This window comes from Heteronotia binoei, chromosome 2 (genome assembly GCF_032191835.1).
Source record: "Heteronotia binoei isolate CCM8104 ecotype False Entrance Well chromosome 2, APGP_CSIRO_Hbin_v1, whole genome shotgun sequence".
Lineage (NCBI taxonomy): Eukaryota > Metazoa > Chordata > Lepidosauria > Squamata > Gekkonidae > Heteronotia > Heteronotia binoei.
The window spans coordinates 191,619,227-191,629,976 of record NC_083224.1 but is presented as its reverse complement, the minus strand read 5'-3'; the positions used below and the strand labels follow the sequence as shown (position 1 = coordinate 191,629,976).

The window sequence follows — 10,750 nt, the reverse complement described above, 5'->3', positions numbered from 1 at the left end:
TTTTGACCACTGTGTGGTACAGAGTCTTGGATTGGATGGGCTATTGGCCTGATTCAACAGGGCTTCTCTTATGTTCTTATGCCTGGGGCAGTGATGCTCTGTATTCTTGGTGCTTGGGCGGGGGGGCACAGTGGGAGGGCTTCTAGTGTCCTGGTCCCACTGATGGACCTCCTGATGGTGCCTGGGATTTGGGGCTGCTGTGTGATGCAGAGTATTGGACTGGAGGGACCATTGGTCTGCACCAACATGGCTTCTCTTATGTTCTTATGTCTGGGGCAGTGATGCTCTGTATTCTTGGTGCTGGGGGGGTTCAAATGGGAGGGCTTCTAATGTCCTGGCCCCACTGGTGTACTTTCTGATGGCACCTGGTTTTTTGGCCACTGTGTGGCACAGAGTGTTGGACTGGAGGGGCCACTGGCCTGATCCAGCATGGCTTCTCTTCTGTTCTTATGGTTGTGTGAAGCCAGCTCCGAGGAGATCAGCTGGTTCATTTGCTTTTAAGGGAAGTTGTTGTGAGCAACTCTTCAGGGTGAGGGGAGAGGCAAGTATTGCTTTCTGGACAGTTGGGAGGAAATAATCTTTCTCGAGCCAGCCAATCTCTTTATGCTTTTCGTCAGCACCTGTTTAAGTTTTTCTCCAAGATCATGAGGATTAGAAAATTCCTTTTGTGCTTTAAAAAAAACAACAACAACAAGAAGAAATATTTAAATTCTTTTGGTTTGAGCTAAAGAGCCCCTCTCCCCGCCCCAGGTACATCTGTGACTGGTGCTTTCCGGACAGTTGTGTTTGAAAGAGTTGGTGCGCAGATGAGAACAGACAGGCAAAAAAATGTGTTTCTTTCCCCCTGTCCCTTCTAGGCAGAAGGAAGGACCGACAGGGCCTCTCTATGCATCCTCCAATCCAGAGTACCTCAGTGCCAGCGATGGTGAGACACGGGGCTTTCTGGTACTTCTGCAGGGGGAGGGTGCTCTATGGAGCTCTCGAGACATTCAAAGGGGCAACTGGTTTCCCTGCACTTCCCTTGCATGCCCCCCGGCTCCCCCCCCCCAGGGCCACCGTTCTCCCACCCTCCTTGTGCCACCAGAGGGCCTTTTCTGGCCAGATTGCTGTCGCACAGTGACGTCACCATCTGCTGCCAGTTTGAAACAGTGCCGGATTAAACCCTGTAGAGGCCCCTAGCCAGTTGAAATCTTGGAGGGCCCCTCACAAAATATCTCAGAGTCTGAGCGCCTGCCCCACCACCCGTGGCCCCCCGCTATAGCCTGCAGGCACCTTCTTAAAAGCCCCTTTTATTAAGCTGCGGGGGAAAGGCAGACTTGGCAACACCGCCAGCAGCAGCCTCACCAGGCAACTCAGGCAAAGAGCGGCTCTGTTGCTGGCTACGCGTGCAGGCTGGGAGGGCTGCAAGCAGGGGGAAAATGGGGGGGAGAGCCAGCCCGGGGCCCCTAAAGACATGGGGGTCCATAGGTTAGTGCCTACTTGGCCTAATTGTTCATCTGGCTCTGATTTGAAAAGGGAAAGGGCCTGGTGGAGGATCCTGGGCCTATCTTCCCCATACTCCTCCCTTCACCATCCCGGGAGAAGCAGTCCTCTGGAGCTACAAGGCTCCTCCACTTGCCACTGGCAGGGCCTTTCCAGCAGCGGGCCAAAGAGCCCTGGCACAAGGTCAGCAGGAAACCCACCCCACCCCCCACACACCCCTCTAGGCTGTGGCAGGGGAAGGAGGGAAGGGAACTCTGGGGGTCCAGGCTGAGATCTCTGACCCTTTTCCTTGCAGTCCCAAAGCATCAAGGGCCAGAGACCAGTTTTTAGTTTGTGGATTTGTTTGTTTGATTGATTTTTAGACCACCCTCCCCTAAACCCAGGGCTCAGGGCAGGGTATAAATGCATTTATGAATCAGGTATATTTTTATTTTATTTATTTTATTTTATTCTGGTAGATTTATATTCCGCCCTTTCCCATAGCAGGCTGAGGGCAGATTACAGACGTGATAAAAACAGTTAAAACCCAACAACAGAGCAATGGAAACCAAGCACAAGATGAATTTAAGGCCCTTAAAACAATTAAAACAGTAATATAATAAAAACAGTTAAAACAATAGAACAACCAAAAACAAGCACAAGATGGATTTAAGACCCTTAAAACAATTAAAACGGTAATATAATAAAAACAGTTAAAACAATAGAACAACCAAAAACAAGCACAAGATGGATTTAAGACCCTTAAAACAATTAAAATGGTAATATAATAAAAACAGTTAAAACAATAGAACGATCAAAGCCAAGCACAACAAGACGAATTTAAGACTCTTAAAACAATTAAAACGGTAATATAATAAAAACAGTTAAAACAATAGAACAATCAAAACCAAGCACAAGACGAATTTAAGACTCTTAAAACAATTAAAACGGTAATATAATAAAAACAGTTAAAACAATAGAACAATCAAAACCAAGCACAAGACGAATTTAAGACTCTTAAAACAATTAAAATGGTAATATAATAAAAACAGTTAAAACAATAGAACAATCAAAACCAAGCACAACAAGACGAATTTAAGACTCTTAAAACAATTAAAATGGTAATATAATAAAAACAGTTAAAACAATAGAAGACTCTTAAAACAATTAAAGCAGTTATAATAAAAACAGTTAAAACAATAGAACAATCAGAAACAAGCACAAGATGAATTTAAGACTCTTGAAACAAAACAGTAATTAAAATAAACTATTTTTAATTTTTTTTATTTTTAAAGAATGTTAAGGGTACAAAAAACTGAAAGATGGGAAAGGGGGGGGGGGAAGATGGTACAGAATATTTACACCTCTCTAGGACACCCACAGTGCACATTACATCAAAAATAGGTGGCGGAGCTCATTAGCATAACTCATTAGCATATGCTCCCCCCCCAGCCAAAAACAACTTGATGCAAGAAAGGAGAGCCCTGGGTGAGTGAGGCCTGCTTGGGCTGGCTGGAGATCCAGCCAGCCCAAGCAGGCCTCGCTTGCCTGGGGCTCTCTTGGGCTGCCCCTCCCAGTCAAAAAGCCAGCAAAACACCCACCACCCAAAATCACATAGGAACTGGAGAAAGGGTGGCATGGGCTTCTCCAGGGGTTAACGAGGGCTGCTGGCTGGCTGCCCGCTCTCCTCATCCAGGGATTGTTATGCAGCTGCACCTACTATTCACTGGACAAGGTAGGTAGGTGGGGAGGAGAAGGGGGAACCCTCAGAAAGGTTCAGGAACTGTGCTCCTGTGAGCTCCTGCTGAATCTGAGGCCAGGGTGGTGCAGAACTTGGGTGCAAAAGGGCCGGTTGTGTGGGCTCGATGCCAGGCCTAAAGTCCATCTGGCCCAGCTGCCGCCTCCCCTCCTGGCCATGAGGCAGCTTGCCGGAGTTTGCCTTTCCCTTCCTCCCCGTTTGCAGTTTATGTCCCAGACGAGTGGGAGGTCCCCCGGGAGAAGATCTCCCTCCTGCGGGAGCTGGGCCAGGGCTCCTTCGGCATGGTGTACGAGGGGATCGCCAAGGACATCGTCAAGGGCGAGGCAGAGACCCGGGTGGCGGTGAAGACGGTGAACGAGTCGGCCAGCCTGCGGGAGCGGATCGAATTCCTCAACGAGGCCTCCGTGATGAAGGGCTTCAGATGCCACCATGTGGTGAGGGAGGGCACTGCGCCTTGGCTGAGAGGAGGCGTGGGGGAAGAGGGAGGCCTGGGGTGGGGGGCAGCCTGTGTGTGTTGCCTGCCCCTCCTCCGGCTCCTTCTCTCTGCTGTAGTTCTCCTGTCGGGCAGCCGCCCATCTAAGCTTCTGTGTGAGTCACACACTTCGCATGGCTCCTGCTGGAGCGTTTGTTCTCGTTCCACAATATTCCGTTTGGAAAGGGCTCGAGGGCGGCGGAGTGTCATTCCTGCATCCCAGAAACAGAGGCTGGAGGAGAACCAGGATAGCAGGCCCTGGTCGCTGACAAGCCCCTCTTTGGGTTAGAACGGGGACGGAGCCATCTTCCGGCTCAACATTAGGAAGAACTTCCTGACCGTTAGAGCGGTTCCTCAGTGGAACAGGCTTCCTCCCTGGGAGGTGGTGGGCTCTCCTACCTCGAAAGTTTTCCAACAGAGGCTGGATGGCCATCTGAAAGCAATGAGGATCCTGTGACTTTAGGGGGAGGGATTTGTGAGTTTCCTGCATTGTGCAGGGGGTTGGACTAGATGACCCTGGAGGCCCTTCCAACTCTAGGATTCTATTATTCGAACAGGCTTCCTCCTTGGGAGGTGGTGGGCTCTCCTACCTCGGAGGTTTTCCAACAGACGCTGGATGGCTGTCTGACAGCAATGAGGATCCTGTGAATTTTGGGGGAGTTGTTTGTGAGTTTCCTGCCTTGTGCAGGGGGTTGGACTAGATGACCCTGGAGGTCCCTTCCAACTCTAGGATTCTATGACAGCAATGACGATCCTATGAATTTAGGGGGAGGTCTTTGTGAGTTTCCTGCATTGTGCAGGGGGTTGGACTAGATGACCCTGGAGGTCCCTTCCAACTCAAGGATTCTATTATTCTAACAGGCTTCCTCCTAGGGAGGTGGTGGGCTCCCCTACCTCGGAGGTTTTTAAACAGAGGCTAGATGGCCATCTGACAGCAATGAGGATCCTGTGAATTTAGGGGGAGGTGTTTGTGAGTTTCCTGCCTTGTGCAGGGGGTTGGACTAGATGACCCTGGAGGCCCTTCCAATTCTAGGGTTCTATGATTCTCCTCCCTTGGAGGTTTTCCAACAGAGGCTAGATGGCCATCTGACAGCAATGAAGATCCTGTGAATTTAGGGGGAGGTGTTTGTGAGTTTCCTGCCTTGTGCAGAGGGTTGAACTAGATGACCCTGGAGGTCCCTTCCAAATCTAGGATTCTATTATTCTAACAGGCTTCCTCCTTGGGAGGTGGTGGGCTCCCCTACCTCGGAGGTTTTGAAAAAGAGGCTAGGTGGCCATCTGACAGCAATGAGGATCCTGTGAATTTAGGGGGAGGTGTTTGTGAGTTTCCTGCCTTGTGCAGGGGGTTGGACTAGATGACCCTGGAGGTCCCTTCCCACCCTAGGGTTCTAAGTTGCGTCTCCAGCAGGAGCCTTGTGGGGTTCTGTCTCTTCATGGTGGGAGTTGCAAGGAACGGGGTGTTGGGCTTCAGCTCCTTCTCTTCCTTGAAATCTGACCCCCCCCCCCTTCACCCTTATTTCCGCCAGGTTTGCCTCCTGGGGGTTGTGTCCAAAGGGCAGCCCACCCTTGTCGTCATGGAGCTGATGTCCCACGGGGACCTGAAGAGCTACTTGCGGTCCTTGCGTCTGGATGCTGAGGTAGCCCCCTGGGCGCGATGGAGGCAGGGAGGGGGAGAGGCAGTGGCCCCTCCTAGGCCATCCCAGTCTCGGGGGTCCCCTTGCAAATCATCTCAGAGATGAAGCACCCACCGGCCACCCACGGCTTCGCTGCAGCCTGCAGGCCCCTTCTCCAAAGCACCTTTGACGAAGCTGTGGGGGAGAGGCAGAGAGAGGCAGACTTGGTGATGACTGCAGGAGCAGTTGCACCAGTCGGGCAAAGAGCGGCTCAGTTGCTGGCTGGGGGTGCAGGCTGGGGGGGGCTGCAAGCAGGGGGAAAGCTGGCCCTAAAGACGTGGGGGCCCATAGGGAGGAGGAGGCGGGTCTCTGCCGGCAAGGCCCTCCCTCCCTCCCTCCCTCTCTCGGTGGTGGGCACAGCTTTCTCCTGTCCTTTCCAGAACAACCCCGGCCGTCCACCGCCTACTCTCCGAGAGATGATCCAAATGGCCGCAGAGATTGCTGACGGCATGGCTTACCTGAACGCCAAGAAGTTTGTCCACCGGGACCTGGCGGCCCGGAACTGCATGGTGGCTGAAGACTTCACCGTCAAAATTGGAGGTACGACTAGGCAACAGGGCGGGGGGTGGGCAGGGGGAACTCCCCTGCTGCAGGCGCTCCTGAGCAGTTGGTGCTGGGTGGAGGGGGAGCCCCAAGTCTGCAGAGGAAGAACTTTCTAAGACAGGAGTGGCCAAACTTGCTTAGAATAAGAGCCACATAGAATAAATGCCAGATGTCTGAGAGCCACAAGACATGAATATCAGATGTTTGAAAGTCACGAGGGAGGGAAGGGAGGAAGGAAGGAAAAAGGTGAGGGAGGAAGGAAGGAGGAAGGAAGGAAGGAAGGAAGGAAGGAAGGAAGGGAGGGAGGGAGGGAGGGAGGAAGAAAGGAAGGAGGGGATGGGGGAAGGAAGGAGGTGAGGGAGGAAGGGAGGGGAGGGAGGAAGGAGGGGAGGGAGGAAGGAAGTAGGGGAGGGAGGAAGGAGGGAAGGGAGGAAGGAGGGAAGGGAGGAAGGAAGGAAGGAAGGAAGGGAGGAAAGGAAGGAAGGAAGGAAGAAAGAAAGGAGGGAAAGGAGGAAGGAAGGAAGTAGGGGAGGGAGGAAGGAAGGAGGGAAAGGAGGGAGGAAGGAAGGAAGGAGGTGAGGGAGGGAGGGAGGGGAGGAAGGAAGGAGGGGAGGAAGGGAGGAGGGGAGGAAGGAAAGAGGTGAGGGAGGAAGGAAGGAGGGAAGGGAGGAAGGAAGGAGGGGAGAGAGGAAGAAAGGAAAGAGGTGAGGGAGGAAGGGAGGGGAGGAAGGAAGGAAGGAGGGGAGGGAAGAAAATAGATGGGGAGGACAGATGGAAAGAAAGCAACTTTAAATGCATTCTCCAAGTTGCCAGCCATCTTGGCTTGGAGAAGATATTGGATTTATATATCCCGCCCTCCACTCCGAAGTGATTGAATGCCTTCTCCAAGCCAGCTGGTTGGGGCAGTGGGGGCTTCTAGAGCCACACAATATGTGTGAAAGAGCCACATGTGGTTCCCGAGCCACAGTTTGGCCACCCCTGTTCTAAGAGCTGCTTTGCAGGCCATGGTCTCCTCCTCCTCCCCCACCAACACTCTCCCGGATTTGGAGTTCCCAGAATGCCCCCCGCTTTCAGATGGAGCTGGTCCTCATTCCCAGGGTAGTGGCATTTTCGGTGAGCTCACAGTGACCTTCTCTGCCCTCAGACTTTGGCATGACCCGGGACATCTACGAGACGGACTACTACCGCAAAGGGGGGAAGGGCCTCCTGCCCGTGCGGTGGATGGCCCCCGAGTCCTTGAAGGACGGCGTCTTCACAGCCTATTCGGACGTGTGGTGAGTGGAGCTCGGTTCTGGGAGGAGGAGGGAGGCAGGCCTTGGGGAGCAACACGTGGAATTCACTGCCACAGGAGGTGGCGGCTACAAGTTAGACAGCTTCAAGAGGGGGTTGGATAAGCATATGGAGCAGAGGTCCATCAGTGGCTATTAGCCGCAGCATATTGTTGGAACTCTGGGGCAGTGATGCTCTGTATTCTTGGTGCTTGGGGGGGGCACAGTGGGGGAGCTTCTAGTGTACTGGCCCCACTGATGGACCTCCTGATGGCACCTGTTTTTTTTAGCCACTGTGTGACACAAAAAACAGGGCTGGAGGGGCCATTGGCCTGATCCAACATGGCTTCTCTTATGTGACACAGAGTGTTGGACAGGATGGGCCATTGGCCTGATCCAACATGGCTTCTCTTATGTGACACAGAGTGTTGAACTGGAGGGGCCACTGGCCTGATCCAACAGGGCTTCTCTTATGTTCTTATGTGACACAGAGTGTTGGAGTGGATGGGCCATTGGCCTGACCCAACATGGCTTCTCTTATGTTCTTATGTAACACAGAGTGTTGGAGTGGAGGGGCCATTGGCCTGATCCAACATGGCTTCTCTTATGTGACACAGAGTGTTGGACTGGATGGGCCATTGGCCTGATCCAACATGGCTTCTCTTATGTGACACAGAGTGTTGAACTGGAGGGGCCACTGGCCTGATCCAACAGGGCTTCTCTTATGTATGTGACACAGAGTGTTGGAGTGGATGGGCCATTGGCCTGACCCAACATGGCTTCTCTTATGTTCTTATGTGACACAGAGTGTTGGAGTGGAGGGGCCATTGGCCTGACCCAACAGGGCTTCTCTTAGGTTCTTATGTGACACAGAGTGTTGGAGTGGAGGGGCCATTGTCCTGATCCAACATGGCTTCTCTGATGTTCTTATGTGACACAGAGTGTTGGACTGGATGGGCCACTGGCCTGATCCAACATGGCTTCTCTTATGTTCTTATGTGACACAGAGTGTTGGACTGGATGGGCCATTGGCCTGACCCAACAGGGCTTCTCTTATGTTCTTATGTGACACAGAATGTTGGACTGGATGGGCCACTGGCCTGACCCAACAGGGCTTCTCTTATGTTCTTCTGTGACACAGAGTGTTGGACTGGATGGGCCACTGGCCTGATCCAACAGGGCTTCTCTTATGTTCTTATGTGACACAGAGTGTTGGACTGGAGGGGCCATTGGCCTGATCCAACATGGCTTCTCTTATGTTCTTATGTGACACAGAGTGTTGGACTGGATGGGCCATTGGCCTGATCCAACAGGGCTTCTCTTATGTTCTTATGTGACACAGAGTGTTGGAGTGGAGGGGCCATTGGCCTGACCCAACATGGCTTCTCTTATGTTCTTATGTGACACAGAGTGTTGGACTGGATGGGCCATTGGCCTGATCCAACATGGCTTCTCTGACGTTCTTATGGCGTGGCCTACCACAGGACTCCCTGCTTCTCCCTCTTCCTCTCCCGCAGGTCCTTTGGGGTCGTCCTCTGGGAGATAAGCAGTCTGGCGGAGCAACCCTACCAAGGCCTCTCCAACGAGCAGGTCCTGAAGTTTGTCATGGACGGGGGATGCCTTGAGAGGCCAGAAAACTGTGCTGAGCAGCTGTAAGTCTGGGGGTGTGGGGGGCTTGTTGCTGCAGAGTGGCTGCAAAGAGGGCCCTCAGTCCCAGGCAGGGAAGCTGAGTCAGGAAACAGGTCCCCGTCTTTCTCCATTGACAGATGGGGGTGGCGACCAGCGTTCCCTCCCAGCTGAGTGAGGGTGAGCTAGCTCACCGATTTTTAGCCTCCAGCTCACACAGTTTTGTCTTAGCTGAGGACCCCGGAGCACTAATCGATGCAGGAGCTCACAACTTTAATGCCAGCAGCTCACAAAGTAGAATTTTTGCTCACGAGGAGGCCTCAGATTCAGTGGGCGCTCACAGGAACACAGCTCCCGAACCTTACCGAGAGTTCCACCTCCTCCTTCTGAGAGTTCCACCTCCTTGTCCATTGAATAGGAGGTGCAGCTGCATAACATTCCCTGGATGAGCTCCACCACCGATTTTTCTACAAAACGACCCCTGCTCCCAAGACTCCACAGCTTAGCGAGAGCACCAGCGTTGCTCGTGACCAGCGTTTCCTCTAAGCTGAGTTTGGGTGAGCTAGCTCACAGATTTTCAGCCTCCAGCTCACACCTTTTGGTCCTAGCTCAGGAAGGATGACCCCAGAGCACAACAATGGATGCTGCAGCTCACCGCTTTAACGCCAGCAGCTCACAAAGTAGAATTTTTGCTCACAAGGCTCTGCAGCTTCGAGGGAACTTTGTTGGTCACCATCCAGTGCCAGTGGCTCTTTTCACCCCCTCTAGTGAGAGGAACAGGGGAGGGGGTTCTGCACAGATGTGGAAGCAGTTTGACCTGGCGCAGAAAAAAACGTCAGAGCTGGAAGGGGCTTCTAGGGTCATCGAGTCCAACCCCCTGCACAGTGCAGGACATTCACAACTACCCCAACCCCTCAGTGACCCCCTCCTCCATGCCCGCTCGTCCCCCCAAAAACCCTCCAGGATCTCTGGCCAACTAGTCTGGAGGAAAATTCTTCCTGACCCCCAAGTGGCGATTGGCATTACCCCTGGGCATTTAAGAAAGGGCCATGAGAGCCAAACATGTGAGCCTCTTGGCTCATCCCCTCTTGCCCACTCTATTTTGACCTCCCCTAAGTCCAAGCATCTGCTGGAGACCTCCAAAGGCAGAGAGCCCCCCAGAGCTGAGGGGCAGGAGGGGGGCAGGGGGGTGGGGTCTGGCAGCCAGAGGTTGACCTGGCTGGGCGTGTCTTTTTTCTGTGTGGTTCCAGCCACAGCCTCACGCAGATGTGCTGGCAGTACAACCCCAAGATGCGTCCTTCCTTCATTGAGATCATCGAGATGCTGAAGGAGGATCTGCACCCGGCCTTCCGGGAGGCCTCCTTTTTCTACAGCGACGAGAACAAGCCCCCCGAGACGGAGGAGTTCGAGATGGACTTTGAGAACATGGAGAGCATCCCTCTGGACCCCGCCTCCTACACGCAGCAGGACGAGGTCTTGGGGCGAGACGGCAGGCCCTCCCTGGGGCTCAAGGGGAACTATGAGGAGCACGTCCCCTACACTCACATGAACGGCGGCAAGAAGAACGGCCGCATCCTCCGCTCGAGCCCCTCCTAAGACTGCTGCGGGGAGGGGGGGCTTCTCTCTCTCTCTCTCTCTCTCTCTCTCGCTTTCCTGCCTCCCCCAGACTCAGGACTTGCAGTGTTGCTGCTCAACCCCCAGGAGACCTCCAGACTCGCTTCCTAGTCCGATTTTGAATCACCCGGAAATTACGATTGTGGCGGGGGGAGGTCAACTGGCCGTCGATGGGGGCCCTGCCTGGGCCTCTAACCCCCTCCGGTTTTGAGGCTGGGACCGACCTCACGCCAACGGCCACGTCGAATAGGAGGAAGAGCCTCCAATTGCCTCCAGCCCCCCAGCAAGCGGGAAGATCAGGGGGTCTTTGCAGAGCGCCAACCCAGCCGAATCC

The 10,750-nt window shown here is 53.4% G+C and overlaps 1 protein-coding gene across 1 annotated transcript in view; it reads left to right on the top strand.

Moving 5' to 3' along the window:
• INSR (insulin receptor) overlaps positions 1 to 10,400 on the top strand; it is a 138,500-nt gene extending 128,100 nt beyond the window's left edge. The window contains exons 13-19 of the mRNA XM_060233110.1: positions 858 to 925; positions 3,425 to 3,654; positions 5,219 to 5,329; positions 5,746 to 5,905; positions 7,053 to 7,182; positions 8,694 to 8,828; positions 10,053 to 10,400. Of these exons, the coding sequence (XP_060089093.1) occupies positions 858 to 925; positions 3,425 to 3,654; positions 5,219 to 5,329; positions 5,746 to 5,905; positions 7,053 to 7,182; positions 8,694 to 8,828; positions 10,053 to 10,398 (1,180 nt within the window). The 3' untranslated portion in view covers positions 10,399 to 10,400. The remainder of the gene's footprint in view (positions 1 to 857; positions 926 to 3,424; positions 3,655 to 5,218; positions 5,330 to 5,745; positions 5,906 to 7,052; positions 7,183 to 8,693; positions 8,829 to 10,052) is intronic.
• Positions 10,401 to 10,750: the final 350 nt, after the last annotated feature.